At 46.4% G+C, this 22,495-nt stretch overlaps 1 protein-coding gene across 1 annotated transcript in view; it reads right to left on the minus strand.

Annotated features, from left to right (window-relative positions):
• Positions 1-22,495, minus strand: part of rasa3 (RAS p21 protein activator 3) — a 193,014-nt gene that overhangs the window by 77,795 nt on the left and 92,724 nt on the right. The window contains exons 2-3 of the mRNA XM_043691244.2: positions 12,726-12,843; positions 1,211-1,314 (exon numbers count right to left, since the gene is read on the minus strand). Of these exons, the coding sequence (XP_043547179.1) occupies positions 1,211-1,314; positions 12,726-12,843 (222 nt within the window). The remainder of the gene's footprint in view (positions 1-1,210; positions 1,315-12,725; positions 12,844-22,495) is intronic.

Raw genomic sequence — 22,495 nt, forward strand, 5'->3', positions numbered from 1 at the left:
TAAACATCATGTTTTCAACTGAGGGAGCAAATGAACAAATCACACAAGATATACAAGAAACAAATTTCACGTATTGTTGGAATACACTCCTGTGAAGCACCATGGGATTTTTTTCTCTACATTAAAGAAATTGTATAAAAGTAAGTTGTTGTTGTCATGTAACTAATCATTGTGTAGCCGTGTCAGAGGGTTCTCTGCCATATTCAATCTATTTTGTGAGTTAGGATTCCTCTGCCTCACAGGCTGATTTTAATTCTCCTGCTCAGCTTTCAGAACAGAAAATAACTGAATATTTCCCTCGCTGCCATACAGCCAGAGATCTGAAAGGAACCCAAGATTCTAAACCCCAGCACTAACCTGGAATAAGGTAAATTCTCTTCAGTTATGGAATATATCACCCATCCTGCATAACGTGCACATGTTTTCCAAAGCTAGCTCTTGGCCTGTAGTGCAGAGAGGTAGCATGGTGGTTATGTACTGAGCCTAGTAATCCAGAAGCCTGGATTAATGATTGTGGGACATGAGTTCAAATTCCATCATAGTAGCTACGGGAGGGGATTTAAATTTTGTTTGATAAATAAACTGGAAATTGAAAGCTAATCTCAGTAAACTTAGTGAATTGCTGCTTTAAAAAAAATGGTTTGCTATGTCGTTTAAGGAAGGAAATCTGACGTCCTTAGCTAGAGCAGTGTGAGTTGATTGTCCTCTGAAGTGACCTAGTATGCTACTCAGTTGCTTAAAAATCTATGAAAATGTCTAAAACTATATTGTATGTCATCACCATCTTCTGACGGGCATTTAGTGAAGAACAATTAGTACACTGGGAGCAAATCGATAATTAGCACAAGCTTCAATATGGTGAATGCTTATTTGCGTGCTGAAGACTAACCAATTGTCTGTTCATCCCTTTTACAATCGTTATTATAATATGATTTCTTTCATCCCCTGAAATTAGTATTAACAAATTAAAGAAAAAGGGAGTAATTTGCTTTCTAAATACAGCTGGAAGTGATATCCACCCTGAAGTACTGCCTGCCCAGGTAAAATTGACAATAAGTGTTTGGAATGATGCAGAGGAGACAGATTCAATGCCTCCATCCCACCAACATCCCCAAGAGCTGAGTTGGGAGATATTATGTACTTGACAAAAGGCCAATGTTGGAAGATCTATCTGCAAATTAAATAATTGATCAGCAAACGTTTCACTTACCAATAATTGAATCCCTCCGAAAGACATCTCTGTCAAAAATATAAAATGCTAAATAGCGGAAAGTTCTTGGAATTTCACAATAGAAGTCTTCACCATAAAAGGGGCTGAAAGAGAGATGGTCTTTGTAAGTTGATTTGCTTTCAGCCTTTCTTATAAAATAAATCATTATATTATTAAACCCTTAGTTTGTGTTCAGTCTAAACAGTTATCAGGTTCATTTGTGTTGTGTTTGAGTTACGAGGCTAATAGTCCAGAGAAAATGAAATCAAATTCCACAACAGGTTCAATTCAGTTTAAAAATATAAAAGGATGATGTCAGTAAAAGTGACCATGAAGTTACTGGATTGCCATAAAACACCAGAAGGATCAAGAATGACCTTTAGGGAAAGAAACTTGATGTAATAGCCAGATCTGGTTTAATTGGTGACTCCAATCTCACAGCAACTGTCCTGAGCTATTTAAGCTGTATCAAATCCAGTTTTGTTAGCGACTCTACGCTAATAGTAAGTTTATCAAAATGGAAACAGTTGCTTGTTAGTACAGAACTGGAATATTGCTGTAAACAGAAATACTTGTCTTGCACGCATCAGGACAAATGCCAAATTTCAACAGTCACAATTGAAACAACAAGAGAAAAGGGTGCTGTTTGGTCGGCATGTCAACACTGATTGCTGTGGACAGGGCCATGTTTTGCACCTTTGCAAAGAAGCTCTGGAGAGAGATGGAGTGGTTTTTGTCAAGTTTCATCCATGGAGCTCCATGCTGGAGGGCTCTGTGCTCCACGGGCTGTTCATTGGGGGAGATACACATCGACTACACTTTAGATTAGATTCCCTACAGTGTGGAAACAGGCCATTTGGCCCAACATGTCCACACAGACCCTCCAAAGAGTAACCCACCCAGACCCACTTCCCTCTCACAAATGCACCTAACACTATGGGAAATTTAGCATGGCCAATTCACCCGATCTGCACATCTTTAGACTGTGGGAGGAAACCAGAGGAAACCCACGCAGACACGGGGAGAATGTGCAAACTCCACACAGACATTCACCCAAGGCTGGAATCGAACACAGGTCCCCCCTGGTGCTGTGAGGCAGCAGTGCTAACCACTGAGCCACCATGCCACCCTTTGGGGAGCCATCAACTCGGTGAAAGACGCTCTTTGGTCTGCCGGAAACATGTTGGTCTTTCAGTGTAAAGAGTTTACCTCGACTGCGTGGTGCAGATTGGCACATTGCCAAGTCCAGGACTACATGCTGAGGAACACATTAAAGCTTGGGGCAGCTGCCGCCAAGGCACAGTGGGGAAAGACCACCAACTAAGGTTTTTCTGCCAAAGTATAACAACAGTTTGTTAAGATCCAAGACCCCTTCGTTGTCATAAAAGGAATGTAAATAGGTTTCCTTACATCAGGAGAAAATGCTTTGTTTTGCAACTGCATGGAAGCTCTGAAGAACAGCAAATGCCAATGTGTTGTTTTTTTGCTCCTCAAAACCTGTATAGAACTATTAGACCTTTGCATGCACTTAACAGATTTTTTAAATGAATAATATATATTTTGGCATTAAAAACACATTCAAGTTTTGTACCTTTTCTGAATTGCTGAGCAGCTGAGAGGGCCTATAGTTCCTCAGTGTTTTCCCCATGACAATGGCTTGGCAATTTGACTGTCAACTTGCCAGCCAATCTACACTCTTTTCCCCTGGAATATAGATTGTTGAGATCATTTGAAATTTTGCATTCTTGAATTAGTTCAGATCAGTGAAAGACAAAAAACCTTTGCAACAGGTCTCTCTTTAGCAATTCTCAAAAAAATGATTTAACAAAATACAATTTGGACAGGACTCTGGGCAACACTGTGTCAATGATAAAATTCAAACAATGTAAAGCAATCGTGAGATGCTCACTCACTGGAACACTTATGGCTTGACAGGCCAAAACCTGGGAATAGCTACAAAAGAGTAATCACAGCTCAAAGAACTTCAAAGTACAAATATTCCATGTTTGATCCTTTAAACTTCACATGACTCCCAGATGGCTCTTTAGTTTTTCAGTGTTTGCCTTGGAACATCTGACTCCTAATTGTACAAACTTGAAACCAACTTCATGATGGCAGAGACAAGCGGGGAATCTCAACAACACAAGAAAAGTTAAAAATGATGAAAATGGTCATTTGACCCCCATTAAAATAACCTCTCACATATGTTCCAACAGAAAAACATACATTTTTATAACACCCCTCATGACCTCCAGAAATGTTTTACAGCTAATTATGTATTTGTTGAACCACAATCATAATGCAATGTCATAGACAGCAGCCAAAATCTGTATAGTGAGTTCCCACAAACAGCAATGTGATAGTTGAGGGATAAATACTGGCAGGAAATTAAAGAGACCCATCTTCTGGTCATCAAAACAGTGGGACCTTAATTTTTGCCGAGTGGACAGACAGGGCTTCAGTTTAATGTCTCACCAAAAGGGTAAACTGTTATATTTTCCATAAAGAGTAAGGAACTAACTGCTTTATGAACCTGTATTCAGGCGCCACATTCATTGCTGCATGTCAGTCATGTGACCTGTAGCAATGTATCAGTCTATGAGTCACATGGATAGCGGCAAGAAAAACAGCCAATGAAGTTCCAGCATTTGATACTAAAACTGTGATTAATTCCAACTTATGGAAAACAAGAGACATAAAACATATGAAATAGTTTCTGTGGTAATGTGATAGGGCAGGCCAGCATATCAGGTCCTCATTCAGAATTGTTCTTATTCATTCTTAGAACATGATGTTACTCATTTAAACCTGTTGGACTAAAACCTGGTGTTGTGTGAATTTTTAACTTTGTACACGCCAGTCCAATACCGGTTCTTCCAAATCATTACCCATTCCTAGTTTCCCTGAAGGGAGAAAATGCAGTGGGTAGCGCCCATGCTTCTGAGCCAGAGGTTCCCAGTTCAAGTCCCACTCCCAAGGCTTCATGGCCCAAGAAAGCGCACTTGTAACATGCCTTTGAGTTTCCACTATACACCTTAAAAAGTGTCTTAAAGAGACAGGTCCAACTTTGCTGATAAGTTAAAGTTGAAAGCTAATCTTTTATGTATATTTCACCATTAAAAATAATTCTAACACATTCTAGTATCGTGCATCAACACTATAACTTTCAGCCTCAACTGGACGGTCTGCCTTTATTGTGAAGGAATAGATGTGCCTTGAAGTTGGCCGCGGGGGGTGGGGTCATTTTGGTAAACATTGCTGATAAACACCACCATTCAGCAGAGTTCCTGAGCAATGCATCAGCTGTTTGTGATCGAAAGAACATCGTCCTAGATCACAAATTCCCCACAGTGCTGGTAAGGTTGGTCGTGCAACTCGCAGAATGAATGTTAAAGATGCTGTGAGGGAGGGAGTGAGGGGTTGAACGGATTTAGGAAGTATTTGTTCCATGGCTGAATGTTAGAATGAGGCTTTGTGTACTGCAGCATCTGGCATTAATTTCTGTGTCACATGACAGTGATTAATTAGTATTCATCGCAAGGTCCAGTCTGAGTGCAAGGGCTGCAAATGATTCAACAAACCCCGCTGTTAAAACCATATACAGCTCCAGAATTTTATAAAAGCTGAGACAACCTTGTGTCACACTGGTAGGCCACTTGCCCGGGAGGTGTGTTATAATATGTCTGAAGAGGTTGACTAAAATAATTATTTTAACATGTAATTTTTAGAGTTATCATAAGATAGGGGATCATTGATTATGAGAAGTAATGTCTTCTACTCAATCCCTTTTCTCCTTCACTCCTTCCCTCCCTCTCCTTGGTCACTGCTTTTCTACTTCCTCTTTGCCTACTTCTCCTCGCCACGCCCTCCCCTGCTTCAGAGTCTCCCTTTACCCATTCACCCCGTCCCCACTTTCCTCACACCCAGCTGGGAGTTAAAGGTTTTCCAGGCCATGAGTGGGACAAAGAACTGGGGAGTTCTCCTCACATTCTGACCATCATTACTCCCTTAAGCAACCTGAAAAATAACAGGCTTAACTAGTCATCCACTTCATCTGTTGTGTATATTTGCTTGCTTAGTTTGCCTCATGAATATTGGCTGCCCCTCTAAAGTAATCTACAGCATATGCAGTATAGTAGGGTGTTGTGCCAGCGCAGTAAAGAACAACGACAATGCAACTTTATTGCTAATTTACTGGTGATTACAATTCATTGTTAGAGACCAGAAGCTGGAAGCTAAACCTAAGGGAAAGCACTAAAAATGTCCACCCCTACCCATGTGACAAGAATATGCTGTATTTTGCCTGGTAACACGGCCATGACCCTCCCTTCTCAACCCATCCCTCAGATACTGACTGTATTTTTCTGTCTTAGAAAACAAGAGGCCATTCAGCCCACTGGGTCTGTTCTGACATTTCATTTGATCATGGCTGATCTGTATATTAATTCCATCTACCCAGCTTTATTCCATAATCCTTAATAACCATCACAAATAAAAAACTGGAAGTGGCAATTGTCCATCTGAAGCCTCAAGACTTTTTTAGGGGGAAACAGCTCCACATTTACTCTCCTTTGTGTGAAAAAGTGTCTCTTGATATCACCCTGTTTGGTCAGTTTCCCATTCTAAGGTTCTGTCCCCTCGTTCTGAGCCCAACCCAGGACAGGACATAGTTTCTTTCGAATGAACATCATCGTAAACATTTCGAATAAATCATACATTAATTGTGCCTAGTTGATAAAATGCACACCTAGTCTATAGAAACTATCCTGGAGAAAGTGAGGACTGCAGATGCTGCAGTACCAGAATTGAAATATGTCGTGCTGGAAAAACACAGCAGGCCAGGCAGCATCCGAGGAGTAGGAGAATCAACGTTTCGGACATAAGCCCTTCTTCAGGAATGAGGCTGGTGTGCCAAGGCGGCTGAGATAAAGGGTAGGGGGAGGGAATTTGGGGGAGGGGCGCTGGGAATACGATAGGTGGAAGGAGGTGAGGGTGAGGGTGATAGGCCGGACAGGGGGTGGGGGCGGAGAGGTCAGGAAGAAGATTGCAGGTCAAGAGGACGGTGCTGAATCTGGATTCAGCCTCCACCCCCTCTCCGGCCTATCACCCTCACCCTCACCTCCTTCCACCTATCGTATTCCCAGGGCCCCTCCCCCAAATTCCCTCCCCCTACCCTTTATCTCAGCCCCCTTGGCACACCAGCCTCATTCCTGAAGAAGGGCTTATGCTCGAAACATCGATTCTCCTGCTCCTCGGATGCTGCCTGGCCTGCTGTGTTTTTTCAGCACGACATTTTTCAACTGTAGAAACTATCCTCAAATGAACCCACAATGGACCCCCACCCCCACCAACCAGACCGGTTTAAACCGCCTGGCCACAACTTCTACTGTCCTGCTGCAGCAGAATCTCCCAAGACAGGGCACTGGGACATAGTCAGTCACTGCCGCACTGGAGTTTAAGTCACAGAAACCCTCAGCAGTAACATGTGAAAAAAAAATCCCTATTCAGTTCACCAGCTCTAAATGCTCTGCAAGCAAATGTGAGAGAATTCTGCTTTGCTTCTCAACCAAAGCCAAATATAAAAAAAAAACTCTGTATATTTATTTGGCAAAGCTAAAAAAGCAAAGTGTCCTTATTCACTTGTCAAGGGAGACTCTTGTTCAAATGCTGGCACTGAATTATCTTTTCAGAAAGGAGGAGTGACAGACCAAATCCCTGGTTTTATTCATTAAAGCCTCGAATGCTCACTTGCAAAGATTTGAAGTTTTGCAACAACAAAAGGGCAGAGAAGCAAATTAAAAATGCTCTGAGATTTGAACTGAATAATTTGGTGTAAGTGATGTGTGAAATTGGCTCATCACGCTCCATTACGAGTTAAGATTAGCTGGAAACGTGAAAGGTAGGCACTCTTCAAGTCTCGCCCTAACTTTCCCAGCACTGAGAATGACAGGAAGACTCCAGTCTTCGTCAGCTGGAGCAACAACAAAGCTCTTTGTGTCGCTCTGTTCCAATTTCTGACTTCAGTTTTCAAACCTATTAATTTAATGGGGTGGATCCCTCAAATCCCCAATGGCTATATAAAAAAAGAATAAAGTCAGACATTCTGGGATAAATGTAAGGATAAGACTGGATGTTGGGTGTGTCTTCCATTCCCAGAGAGTTGTGAACCTCCAGAATGTGTTGCCACTGGGTGTGGTGGGAGCTGGACAGGTTCCTGACTGCAGCTGAGATTGTATTATACACAAGAACCTTTTTCTAGATAATTTGGTCTGTGCAATCTCTTGTACTCTGACTGCCTGAGAAGGTCACAGAGAAATTTTCAAGAATACTTGTCCCCAGGAAAGATTTTTTGTTTTTTTTTTCTGTACTTTTTGCCTTTCCAGGTCTTTAACTCACAGCAAGTCCTGTTCCACTATCACCCCTGTGCTCGCTGACCTTGACTCCTACTCAAGCAACACTGTGGCTTAAAAACTCTCAAACTTTTTTTTCAATTCTGTGGTGACCTTGGCCCTTCCCATCTCCTCCAGCTCGAAAGCTCCTTCTCAAACTCTGACATTTCCTGATTTGAAATTGGCATCTTCAGCAGCCTTGGCACTAAACTTTGTGAATTTCTCACTAAACTTTTCCACCTCATTTTTCCATTTTAAGGAACTCTTTAAAATACATCCCTTGACCTGGCCAAAATATCTACTTATGGGCTTTGATTATAATGTTTCTGCTCAATACCACAAAATGTTTCTTGATACTAAAGTTATTATGTAGATAAAAGTTGTTCTTTCCCTTGTGATTACTTTGGTGTGAGGCAACATCTTGTTGCCTCCCTCCAGCCAACACAGAATGTGACCTTGATGGACCAATTGGGATTTTCCTTTTCTATTCAACGTAAACCGGATGACTAAGCTTTCCTGACACTGAGGGGTCTGAGACTCAGGACTTGGAACACAAGGTCAGTGTGTCTGATTCAGGTTCCAGCTGATGACTCAGTTACTCATTTTCCTGGGTGAATACTCTGGTGCACAGAAAGCAGCCTCTGTTGCTGAAATATCAATGCTTTGCTGCCGTCAAATAAGGGCCTGTGTCAGAGTTGCAAATTGCAAAATCGATCTTGCTTCATCTTCATTCGTTCTGAAGACATGCTTGACCAAGTGCAGACAACTGTAGTTTTAGAACATAAATCAGTCTGACCCAACTCACCCATTTATTTAAGTAATGTCCCTCCATTATTAGCATTCAATTTACTTGTTTATACCAAAGTTAGAAAAAAAAATAACTTCAGACTTTATTTTAATGATAGTTCAGTTCTCTAATAAGAGACGAATTATGTTTCAGTAAAGCTATTCAGAAGGATCACAAGCATCATGGTTTTATCCACAGTAATTGCCTGAATGCTTCCTTGTGACCCTGCAGTAATCCTCCTGTGGCTGGTTCAAATCTCAATCCTAAAATGTGAGCATAAAATTTATTTGACAAGTGCAGTACTAAGGACAGTTACATTGTCAGAGGTGCAGTCGTTCTGATGAGACATTAAACTCATCTGCATTTTCAGTTGGATGTGAAAGAAAGCATAGCATTGTTGGAAGAAGAAGAATACCCTGGTTAGTAATTTCCCTTCTGCCAACATCATTAAACAGATTATCAGGACATGATCATGTTGTAATAGCAACCTCTCTACGATCGTATTTCATTGGATGCAAAACCTGTTGGGCTGTTCTAAATTTGTCAGAAATGGTACACAGGTGCTTCCTTCTAATTCATTGCAAGATCAGATGTGCTTTCCCATTCATCCTAACAGGAAAATGATGCAGATTATTCAAACTGCATACTAGACTTCAGATACATCACAACAAGCTCCATACTGGGTAAACCTCAGCAGAATCTGTCGCAGCATTCTTCAGTTTAATTGCATTGGGTACTAATCAGGTAAAATCAAGGAAATTAAAATACTGAAGCTCACAAATGACTGGACAGCCAAAATTTTGAAAGTGGATATCCCACTCTTGCGGCCATTAACAAACATTTTTTAAAAATCATCACAACATATTTTAATGGCGAATCTACCTGAATTTTAAAGTTCAACAGTTGTTTTAGGGTTGGAAATCTAGACAACGTAAAGAAACCAACCAGGTGCCTGTCTCAGCTTTGTAAGAGGTAAAAACAATGACTGCAGATGCTGGAAACCAGATTCTGGATTAGTGGTGCTGGAAGAGCACAGCAATTCAGGCAGCATCCGAGGACGGGCAAAATCGACGTTTCGGGCAAAAGCCCTTCATCAGGAATAAAGGCAGAGAGCCTGAAGCGTGGAGAGATAAGCTAGAGGAGGGTGGGGGTGGGGAGAGAGTAGCATAGAGTACAATAGGTCAGTGGGGAAGGAGATGAAGGTGATAGGTCAGGGAAGAGAGGGTGGAGTGGATAGGTGGAAAAGGAGCTGGGCAGGTCGGACAAGTCCGGACAAGTCGAGTTGCTGGAGGTTAGAAACTAGGATGAGGTGGGGGAAGGGGAAATGAGGAAACTGTTGAAATCCACATTGATGCCCTGGGGTTGAAGTGTTCCGAGGCGGAAGATGAGGCGTTCTTCCTCCAGGCGTCTGGTGGTGAGGGAGCGGCGGTGGAGGAGGCCCAGTACCTCCATATCCTCGGCAGAGTGGGAGGGGGAGTTGAAATGTTGAGCCACTGGGCGATTTGGTTGATTGATGCGGGTGTCTCTGAGATGTTCCCTAAAGCGCTCTGCTAGGAGGCGCCCAGTCTCCCCAATGTAGAGGAGACCGCATCGGGAGCAACGGATACAATAGATGATATTAGCGGATGTGCAGGTAAAACTTTGATGGATGTGGAAGGCTCCTTTAGGGCCTTGGATGGAGGTGAGGGAGGAGGTGTGGGCACAGGTTTTACAGTTCCTGCGGTGGCAGGGGAAAGTGCCAGGATGGGAGGGTGGGTCGTAGGGGGGCGTGGACCTGACCAGGTAGTCACGGAGGGAACGGTCTTTGCGGAAGGCAGAGAGGGGTGGGGAGGGAAATATATCCCTGGTGGTGGGGTCTGTTTGGAGGTGGCAGAAATGTCGGCGGATGATTTGGTTTATGCGAAGGTTGGTAGGGTGGAAGGTGAGCACCAGGGGCGTTCTGTCCTTGTTGCGGTTGGAGGGGTTGGGTCTGAGGGCGGAGGTGCGGGATGTGGATGAGATGCGTTGGAGGGCATCTTTAACCACGTGGGAAGGGAAATTGCGGTCTCTAAAGAAGGAGGCCATCTGGTGTGTTCTATGGTGGAACCGCTCCTCCTGGGAGCAGATACGGCGGAGGCGGAGGAATTGGGAATACGGGATGGCATTTTTGCAAGAGGTAGGGTGGGAAGAGGTGTAATCCAGGTAGCTGTGGGAGTCGGTGGGTTTGTAGAAAATGTCAGTGTCAAGTCGGTCGTCACTGATGGAGATGGAGAGGTCCAGGAAGGGGAGGGAGGTGTCAGAGATGGTCCTGGTAAATTTAAGGTCAGGGTGGAATGTGTTGGTCCCAACACCACCAGACGCCTGGAGGAAGAACGCCTCATCTTCCGCCTCGGAACACTTCAACCCCAGGGCATCAATGTGGATTTCAACAGTTTCCTCATTTCCCCTTCCCCCACCTCATCCTAGTTTCTAACCTCCAGCAACTCGACTTGTCCGGACTTGTCCGACCTGCCCAGCTCCTTTTCCACCTATCCACTCCACCCTCTCTTCCCTGACCTATCACCTTCACCTCCTTCCCCACTGACCTATTGTACTCTATGCTACTCTCTCCCCACCCCCACCCTCCTCTAGCTTATCTCTCCATGCTTCAGGCTCTCTGCCTTTATTCCTGATGAAGGGCTTTTGCCCGAAACGTCGATTTTGCCTGTCCTCGGATCCTGCCTGAATTGCTGTGCTCTTCCAGCACCACTAATCCAGAATCAGCTTTGTAAACTCAGGTTATCGCCCACTGAGACCTCACCACTGTCACTGAATTAAATCCAGCCTTAGCTCGCTGGGACAGAAATGACGTCATGTGGAAGGCTAGTGAATTTACATTTCATATAGATCTGCTCTATGTGGTCACTTGAGATTGATCAAAGAGGATTTCTTTCATTATTTTTAGCAAAAACATCCTCAAATTAAATCAACTATAATCTCTCCAGTCCAGATATATATTGTTCAGAAACACGAGTTGGCCGGAAATGTTTTTAGCAGACCCTTGATGTAGTTGGCATCATTGTAGTCCAGTAATTTTCAAATAGAAGCATGGAGATACAGTGGTGTGATAAGTAAAACAATTTTATTACGGCTTTATGGTGTTTTATCACTGTGTTGTGCTTCAAGTAGATTTTTATGTCTATGTTTTATGGTTACATATACCTATGCTTAGCCTTTCTCATATAATTCTACAATCCAGAAAATTCTGAAATTCAGAAATGACTTGGTTCCCAGCATTCCACAGTGAAAGGTCATAAAGCCTTGTATAATCCAAAGCTATTGTTTTCTGTCCAGATTATAAACTGCATTCCCTGACCACTAACTCCATCTTTCTCTGAGTCAACTGTCTCACACTGCTCATAAACTTGAAGTCATCTATGACTCTGGGACAACCTTGTGACCACATATCTGTGCCATCACTAAGATACTTCTTTTCACCCGCCATTACATCAACTCACATCTGCCCCTATCTCTGCTGTTGAAATCCTTATCGGGTGTCTTTGCTACTTCCAGACCTGCCTGTCCCAACACACTCCTAATTACTCTCTTACACTCTATTCCCCAAACAAATGTGGTCATACAAACCTCTGTTGCCTATGTGTTAACTCTCAGCGTGTCCCGTCCACACCTCACTCCTATGCTCCTTAACCTACATTGGCTCATGGTCAAGCACTGCCTTGATTTTAAAATTCTCATCTCTACATTCAAATTCCTCATGGCCTCTGCTGCATTATGGTATGGATTCTAGATCAGACAGATCTGTGTGACACACCTTTAATGTTATGTGCCTGCATTGACTTCACGACATCTGACCTTTCGGTATAAAGATAAGCAGCTCATCTTCACTCACTCTTTCTGGACAATGGAGTCATTATAATGCCTTCAGTATGTAATGTACAGGAACATCACTAATCATAGAATCCACACTTTGTGAGCAAGTCTGTCACATTATAGACAAGTTAGTGTTGTAAATGAAATTCAAGATCTCTGATCCATCAAGAACCCAACTATCTGTAGTATATGTCGCTTGAGTTAACATCGAAAACCATAAACCACATCAACTTAGACCTTCCTCTCTGTGAACCTCTTCCAACCTTCCAAAACATCTGTATTCATTTAATTCTGGAGAGATTACCGAAATAGAGATATGTGGCCATGTGTAAGTCTATCAATAGTAGGTAGCAGTTTCAGAGAGTGAGAATCATTTGAGCAAGTGTAGAAATGCCATTCTGATTGTTTTACACAATGATAAAGTATTTTACTGTCAGTAGGAAAAAAAAGTAGAAGTGAAATTAAAATTCAGTAGCATGAGAACATATACCATAAGGATTTCTCCACTATTTTGGTCCTGAACACCTCTTCTTGATCCAGATTGACAGTACAATAGCAGTCCCTCATCTTGTTTGGTCCAGGATAGGGAGGCATATTTTTCGCTTCTCCTGCAAGGTAAGAGGAAAGGCCATGTAAATAGTGCTGGTATCAAAACAACAGCAAGCTGTTCTCTACAGAACTTTACACAGAGGTCCCAAACTCTGTGCAGATGAGACAAAAAAATGCCTGGATTCGTCCCTGCTGTGTTCTCTCCATCCCATAACACAACCAGCATACAAACTTCGGTTATGACAATTACTATTGCACATTGGCAGAAAGAGTGCTTTCCTCAAATGTCAGACCATCAGGGTCCAATTTAATTCAGAACACATTGACAACAACTTGCATCAAGGAGCAATAATCAGACAGAATTTGACACAGAACCATGAAAAGAAAAGTTAGGAAAACATTCAAAGCTGTGTATTAAAGGAAAGATAGGTCAACGAGTGGGGAGATTCAGGGCTAGGAGATTGGTTAATTCCAAAGCTCAGGACCTAAGCATTTGAAGGCATGGGCAGCAATGGTAATCAGGGACATGCAAAAGCCCAGAGTTGGAGGATTGCAGAGATTGTGGTGGTTGTGGAGCTGGAGAAGATTACAGAGATCGGGAGTGCAGAGACCATGACATCAGGACATCCCAAAGCATTCACCAGCCAATGAAATACTTTTCAAGTTCTGTCACTACTTTTGTTGTAATATCAGAAATGCAGCAGCAAATTGGCACACAACAAAACCCCTTAAACAGCAATGTAATCATGATCAGATAATGCATGTTTGCAATGTTGGTTGGACAGGACAGTGGGGGATACTCTCCTCAGTTCTTTTACATTCACCAGAGAAGGCAAGGGGATCAGTTTAACAGTTCAGTCAGTCTAACGTCTGTGGTAAGCAAGGTACTAGAAAGGATTCTGAGAGTTAGGATTTATAGCTATTTGGAAAAACACAGTTTGATTAAAGATAGTCAGCATGACTTTGTGCAGGACAGGTCATGCCTCACAAGCCTTACTGAGTTCTTTGAGGATGTGACGAGGCAAGTTGACGAAGGCTGAGCAGTGGATGTGGTGTACATGGATTTCAGCAAGGCATTTGATAAGATTCCCCATGGTAGACTTATTCAGAAAGTCAGGAGGTATGGGATACAGGAAAATTTAGCTGTCTGGATACCAAATTGGCTGACTGAAAGAAGACAGCAAGTGGTCGTGGATGGAAAGTATTCCGCCTGGAGTTCTCACTGGGATCCCACTGGGATCTGTTCTTGGGCCTCTGCTCTTTGTAGTTTTTATAAATGACTTGGATGACGAAGTGGAAGGGTGGGTTAGTACGTTTGCCGATGGTGTTGTAGATAGTGTTGAGGTTACAGCTGTTGCAGGCTGCAATGTGACACTGACAGGATGTAGCGCTGGGCTGAGAAGTGGCAGATGGAGTTCAACCTGGATAAATGTGAAGTGATTCATTTTGGAAGGCTGAATTTTAATGCTGAATATAGGGTAAAAGACAAGATTCTTGGCAGTGTGGAGGAACAGTAGGATCTCAGGGTCCATGTACCTAGATCCCACAAAGTTGCTACCCAAGTTGATAGGGTTGTTAAGAAGGCATATGGTATTTTGGTTCTCATTAACAGGGGGATTGAGTTTAAGAGCCGCAAGGTTTTGCTGCAGCATTATAAAACCCTGGTTAGACTACACTCAGAATATTGTGTCCAGTTCTGGTTACATTTACCAGAATGTTGCCTGGATTGGAGGGGTTGTCGTATGAAGAGAGGTTGAGTGAGCTCGGGCTTTACACACTGGAGAGAAGGAGGAAGAGAGGAGACTTGATAGAGATGTACAAAGTAATGAGAGGCATAGATAGAGTAGATAGCCAGGGCAGAAATGGCTGTCTTGAGGGGATAATTTTAAGGCAATTGGAGGAAGGTATAGGGGAGATTTCAGAGGTAGGTTCTTTATGTAGAGCGTGGTGGGTGTGTGAAATGCACTGCCAGTGGTGGTAGCAGAGTCAGAGACATTAGGGACATTTAAGCGACTACTGGACAAGCACATGGACAAAGTAAATTGGTGGGTGCGTAGGTTAGGTTAATCTTAGATTAAGGTAAATGCTCGGCACAACATTGTGGGCTGAAAGGCCTGTACTGTGCTGCACTGTTCTGTGTTATATCTCATCTAACGTCCTGGCCAAATTCAACCCTCAATCAATGTTGAGACAAGTTGTCATAGAGTGTATTGTGGTAGGCACCTTTATAAATGAATGTCTGTCTATTTTCAGACTAAATTAAGATGCTTCTCCAGATCGGAGAGAATGCAAGGAAGGAGCAAAACTCTTTTGTGGCTCATTAGAAACTTGGCAGTTGCACTTATGAGAAACTAAAGTGGGTGGAAAAGAAACATAAATAAAATTACTCTCACACATACACAGCCCAGAGCTTGCAGACATTTATAGTGAAACTAATTAATGTTGTTTAACTGCTGTGGTTATTTTGCTAGCTATTTGGGTTAATGAGTGCCACTCCTCAAAAAATAAGATGTAACCATGGAGCCTGTGTGACAGTCTGTTACAGAAATTACACCCAAAGCAGACACTTCGAAAGAGCTCCCCCAAGGGTATAACCCTTTAACTTGTCTCACCTTGAACAGCTGAGCTCATTGACAAGCTCACTGCCTTTTTTCCTTGATCAGGGAAAACTCCCTCTACAACAGGAAGAATCCACAGTGCAAACAGGTGCTCAACAAACCCCAGGGGGACTCCAATATGACTCAAATCTCCACTCCAACATCCAAAAATATGTGAGAAAGACAACGAGAGAAAGACGGATAGAGAAATACAGTAAAAGAAACTGCGAGCAGAAAGAGGAAGAAGCAAAGAAAGATAAAAATAGATCCAGAGAGTTGGAGACGGAAGAGAAAGAGAGAAACAAACAACAAGAAACAGACAGAGAGAGATGGGATTTGAAGTCCATTTCCCCTGTGAGCAGACGCAAGGCTCCTGCTCCTGTGAACAATCTCGACAGACAGACAGTGCTGCCAGCACCAGCGATTTTCCAAAGGTCAAGGGCCAATAACAGGAGTGGCTTGTACCACGAAAGGCAAGTCTTTGCTCCTTCAGGCTGGCCTACACCTCATAAAGGGGAGGGGGACCAAAGACTGGGAGTCGTAGGTGAACAGAAGCTGACCTGTATGTGACGAGAGTGTGGGAGCTGCGGGTTGTGTGTGGGGGGGGGGGGTGTGGAGGCCTCTGTGACAGAGCGATTTCCAGCTGGACTATAGACCTGAAGTAAACATTCAGTCAAAAGATAATGGAAGCAGACAACCATGAAGGTCATTGCTAGGAGTCAGACCCTGAGAAACCTGGATATATTGCTGCAAGTGGTTTACCCAAATGCCACTCCATCCCTCTCACTGCTGGTACCTGTCAGCATGCCCAGAATCCTGCCATGCATGCTGGGATGGTGCTGCCTGAAAATGGGCCATAGTCCAGAGATGCTTGAAGTCATCCCTCAAGGCCTTCTGGAGTCTTCTCCCCACCCAAGCTAGCATTCCTTCACCAGCCAGGCTACATCCATTTGGGCAGCACTACATAGCAGCACAATAACAGGCAAAAGCACACAACAGGCTGGCGCTGAGGAAATGCACAGAGGTGATTTGTTAATTTTATATGCAATATGGCATTGTTTTATCATTTTTAAACTTGATTTGAAATGTTAATTTATAGAGTCATAGAGATGTACAGCACAGAAACAGAGCCTTTGGTCCAACTCATCCATGCCAACCAGATATTCTACGTGAATCTAGTCTTGTTTGCCAGCATTTGGTCCATATCCCTCTAAATCCTTCCTATTCCTATACCCAGCCAGATGCCTTTTAAATGCTGTAATTGTACCAGCCTCCACCACTTCCTCCGGCATGTCACCCTCCATGAAAAAGTTGCCTCTTAGGTCCCTTTTAAATCTTTCCTCTCTCACCGTAAACCTATGCCCTCTAGTTTTGGACTCCCTTACCCTGGGGGAAAGACATTGACTCTTTACCCTGTCCCCGCCCTTCATGATTTCATAAACCTCTATAAGGTCACCCCTCAGCCTGTGACCCTCCAGGGAAAATAGCCCCTGCCTTCTCCAGCCTGTCCCTACAGTTCATATTCTTCTCATTGAGGTCAATCGAATGCTGTGATGGTCAGTGACAGTCTGGAAGGGGGCAGACACAAGTGATTGATCAGCACCTTCACACCCATTGGTGATGTAGTCCTTCACCCGTTCCTAGGTTATGGTTACACCAGCTGACATTATATGCTGTTAAGACTCCGGAAAGATCTCTGCCAGAGGTGTTGCACTTGAGGGCGACAGAGTATTGATGACTCTCATGTCCCGCAAGCACGTCTGTTTGCTACATCAGAAACCTGAACTACAGCCAGAGCAAAGCCAACCACAAACAATGACTCAGAGGCAGAGGTTGAACAAAGCAGCTGATGAAACAACTGCTGATCTCAAGATTTCGCCCAGAGAATTGGGCATGATTCAATGGCAGTTGGCAATGGAGTGCACAGGAATGGAAAATCTGGACAATGAGGCATAATGGAGTTCACAAGAAGCATTTACCCTCATCTACTGATGTGGCATGGAGATTTGTATTAGAGTAGTCTCTGCACTTACTTTGATACATGCAACTTGACAATTCACTCTCTAGGGTACAGTACAAACGCCTTGTTATGTAAGCTTCCTTCAGTGAAATGCAGACTGTAAGCTCACTTCTAATGCATGAGATACAGACCCCTGAACGAATCCCAGCAATGGAATTAATAGCAAGCCTCACATTGGAAAAAGTTGATTTCCGTCTCTATACTCTGATAACTTACACTTGATTGGGAACAACAAAGATAGAGTCAGCGTTTGGGAGATTCCCACACAGAAACAAAAGTGAGTCTGAGAGGCATGTGCTAGATACTGCACTCCAATTCAACGAAATCACAGACAGATAGGAGGACATGCCAGACACAGCCATTATATCTGAAAGTGGAGGAGTGTACCATCACTTGAAGGTCATGGCGTAAAATAGTTATTTTTTCCAGCTACCAAGATTATTTATTAAATAGTTTACCTCAATCAGCTGGAAAACATAAAGATCTATCAACCAGGTTTATTCATAAATACAATTATGATTTATTACAAAACCAAAATTATTCAACAAAGATATAATACTGGGTTAATGTACATAATCAGTGGAATTAGAAATAGATTTTATCGTCACGAGTACAGGAGTACTGTGAAAAGTCGCCATTCCCGACGCCATCTTGGGTACAAAGGTACAAAATCTTAGGTACAAAGTAGAAAAATAAAGAAATAAGTTAAAACTTAAACATTACAGTTCTTTTTATACAGTAGAAAAATAAAGAAATATAGTTAAAAGTCTAGCATTACATTCCTCCTTTATCCATGGGCCTGCACGTGCTCCACACGAGGCTTTCCTCACAAGAGTTCAATCTCCCCCCGCACTGGGTTCAATCTCTCCCCCCACCCCCGCACTGGGCTCGATGTCCCCTCCACACTGGGCTCAACCTCCGCCCTCACTGGGCTCGATCTACCCCCACACTGGGCACAATCTACCCCCACACTGGGTTCAATCTCTCCCCCAAACTGGGCTCAATCTCTCCCCCACACTAGGCATGGGCTCCCCCTGCGCTGGGTTCAATCTCTCCCCCATCCACCCCCAACCCCTACACTGGGCTCTATCTCCCCCGACACTGGGTTCAATCTCCCCCCCCCCCCCCCCCCATACTGGACTCGATCTCCCCCTGCAATGGACTCGATGTCCCCCTACACACTGGGTTCAATCTCCCTCCCCGCACTGGGCTCGATCTCCCCTCCGCACTGGGCTCGATCTCCCCTCCGCACTGGGCTCGATCTCCCCCCGCACTGGGCTCGATCTCCCCCCGCACTGGGTTCAATCTCCCCCCGACACTGGGCTCAATCTCCCCCCCACACTGGGCTCGATCTTCCCCCCGCACTGGGCTCGATCTCCCCCCGCACTGGGCTCGATCTCCCCCCCACACTGGGCTCGATCTCCCCCCACACTGGGCTCGATCTCCCCCCGCACTGGGCTCGATCTCCCCCCCACACTGGGCTCGATCTCCCCCCCACACTGGGTTCAATCTCCCCCCACACTGGGTTCAATCTCCTCCCCCATTGGGCTCAATCTCTCCCCCACACTGGGCTCAATCTCTCCCCCACATTGGGTTCAATCTCTCCCCCCACACAGGGCTCAATCTCTCCCCCACACTGGGCTCAATCTCTCCCCCACATTGGGCTCAATCTCTCCCCCACACTGGGTTCAATCTCTCCCCCCACAATGGGCTCAATCTCTCCCTACATACTTGGTTCAATCTCTCCCCCATACTGGGCTCAACCTCTCCCCCCACACTGGGCTCAATCTCTCTCCCCCCACACTGGGCTCAATCTCTCCCCCCACACTGGGTTCAATCTCACCACCATTGGGCTCAATCTCTCCCCCACACTGGGTTCAATCTCTCCCCCACACTGGGTTCAATCTCTCCCTCCACACTGGCCTCAATCTCTCCCCCACACTGGGTTCAATCTCTCCCCCCACACTGGGCTCAATCTCTCCCCCACACTCGGCTCAGTCTCTCCCCCACATTCGGCTCAGTCTCTCCCCCACACTCGGCTCAATCTCTACCCCCACACTGGGCTCAATCTCTCCCCCCACACTGGGCTCAATCTCTCCCCCACACTGGGTCCAATCTCTCCACCACACTGGGCTCAATCTCTCCCCCACACTGGGCTCAATCTCTCCCCCACACTGGGCTCAATCTCTCCCCCACACTGGGCTCAATCTCTCCCCCACACTGGGCTCAAGCTCTCCCCCACACTGGGCTCAATCTCTCCCCCCACACTGGGCTCAATCTCTCCCCCACACTGGGCTCAATCTCTCCCCCACACTGGGTTCAATTCTCCCCCCACACTGGGTTCTATCTCTCCTCCACACTGGGCTCAATCTCCACCCCCACACTGGGCTCAATCTCTCCCCCACACTGGGCTCAATCTCTCCCCCCACACTGAGCTCAATCTCTCCCCCACACTGGGCTCAATCTCTCCCCCATGCTGGGCTCAATCTCTCCCCCACATTGGGGTAAATCTCTCCCCCCACATTGGGCTCAATCTCTCCCCCACACTGGGCTCAATCTCTCCCCCACACAGGGCTCAATCTCTCCCACACACTGGGCATGATCTCCCCCTGCACTGGGCTCACTCTCTTCCCCACACTGGGCTCAATCTCTCCCCCACATTGGGCTCAATCTCTCCCCCCACACTGGGCTCAATCTCTCCCCCCACACTGGGCTCAATCTCTCCCCCACACTGGGTTCAATCTCTCCCCCACACTGGGTTCAATCTCTCCCCCCACACTGGCCTCAATCTCTCCCCCACACTGGGTTCAATCTCTCCCCCCACACTGGGCTCAATCTCTCCCCCACACTCGGCTCAGTCTCTCCCCCACATTCGGCTCAGTCTCTCCCCCACACTCGGCTCAATCTCTCCCCCCACACTGGGCTCAATCTCTCCCCCCACACTGGGCTCAATCTCTCCCCCACACTGGGTCCAATCTCTCCACCACACTGGGCTCAATCTCTCCCCCACACTGGGCTCAATCTCTCCCCCACACTGGGCTCAAGCTCTCCCCCGCACTGGGCTCAATCTCTCCCCCCACACTGGGCTCAATCTCTCCCCCGCACTGGGCTCGATCTCCCCCCCACACTGGGCTCGATCTCCCCCCCACACTGGGTTCAATCTCCCCCCACACTGGGTTCAATCTCCCCCCACACTGGGCTCAATCTCCACCACCATTGGGCTCAATGTCTCCCCCACACTGGGCTCAATCTCTCCCCCACACTGGGTCCAATCTCTCCCCCACACTGGGCACAATCTCCCCCTGCACTGGGTCCAAGCTCTCCACCACACTGGGCTCAATCTCTCCCCCACACTGGGCTCAATCTCTCCCCCACACTGGGCTCAATCTCTCCCCCACACTGGGCTCAATCTCTCCCCCACACTGGCCTCAATCTCTCCCCCACACTGGGTTCAATCTCTCCCCCCACACTGGGCTCAATCTCTCCCCCACACTGGGCTCAATCTCTCCCCCACACTGGGCTCAATCTCTCCCCCACACTGGGTCCAATCTCTCCCCCACACTGGGCACAATCTCCCCCTGCACTGGGTCCAATCTCTCCACCACACTGGGCTCAATCTCTCCCCCACACTGGGCTCAATCTCTCCCCCACACTGGGCTCAATCTCTCCCCCACACTGGGCTCAATCTCTCCCCCACACTGGCCTCAATCTCTCCCCCACACTGGGTTCAATCTCTCCCCCCACACTGGGTTCAATCTCTCCCCCCACACTGGGCTCAATCTCTCCCCCACACTGGGCTCAATCTCTCCCCCACACTGGCCTCAATCTCTCCCCCACACTGGGCTCAATCTCTCCCCCACACTGGGCTCAATCTCTCCCCCACACTGGCCTCAATCTCTCCCCCACACTGGGTTCAATCTCTCCCCCCACACTGGGCTCAATCTCTCCCCCACACTGGGCTCAATCTCTCCCCCACACTGGGCTCAATCTCTCCCCCACACTGGGCTCAATCTCTCCCCCACACTGGCCTCAATCTCTCCCCCACACTGGGTTCAATCTCTCCCCCCACACTGGGCTCAATCTCTCCCCCACACTCGGCTCAGTCTCTCCCCCACATTCGGCTCAGTCTCTCCCCCACACTCGGCTCAATCTCTCCCCCCACACTGGGCTCAATCTCTCCCCCACACTGGGCTCAATCTCTCCCCCACACTGGGCTCAATCTCTCCCCCACACTGGGCTCAAGCTCTCCCCCACACTGGGCTCAATCTCTCCCCCCACACTGGGCTCAATCTCTCCCCCCACACTGGGCTCAATCTCTCCCCCGCACTGGGCTCGATCTCCCCCCCACACTGGGCTCGATCTCCCCCCCACACTGGGTTCAATCTCCCCCCACACTGGGTTCAATCTCCCCCCACACTGGGCTCAATCTCCACCACCATTGGGCTCAATCTCTCCCCCACACTGGGCTCAATCTCTCCCCCACACTGGACACGATCTCCCCCCACACTGAGCTCAATCTCTCCCCCACACTGGACACGATCTCCCCCTGCACTGGGTTCAATCCCTCCCCCACACTGGGCTCAATCTCCACCACCATTGGGCTCAATCTCTCCCTCACACTGGGTTCAATCTCTCCCCCACACTGGGTCCAATCTCTCCCCCACACTGGGCACAATCTCCCCCTGCACTGGGCTCAATCTCTCTTCCACACTGGGCTCCATCTCCACCACCATTGGGCTCAATCTCTCCACCACCATTGGGCTCAATCTCTCCACCACACTGGGCTCAATCTCTCCCCCACACTGGACACGATCTCCCCCTGCACTGGGTTCAATCTCTCCCCCACACCCGGCTCAGTCTCGCCCCCACACTGGGCTCAATCTCTCCCCTCCACTGGGTTCAATCTCTCCCCCACACTGGGCTCAATCTCTCCCCCACACTGGGCTCAATCTCTCCCCCACACTGGGCTCAATCTCTCCCCCCACACTGGGCTCAATCTCTCCCCCTACACTGGGCTCAATCTCTCCCCCACACTGGGCTCAATCTCTCCCCCACACTGGGCTCAATCTCTCTCCCCACACTGGGTTCAATCTC

This window comes from Chiloscyllium plagiosum, unplaced genomic scaffold (genome assembly GCF_037043375.1).
Source record: "Chiloscyllium plagiosum isolate Xiang-an unplaced genomic scaffold, Cpla_swu_hap1 HiC_scaffold_6, whole genome shotgun sequence".
Classification (NCBI taxonomy): domain Eukaryota; kingdom Metazoa; phylum Chordata; class Chondrichthyes; order Orectolobiformes; family Hemiscylliidae; genus Chiloscyllium; species Chiloscyllium plagiosum.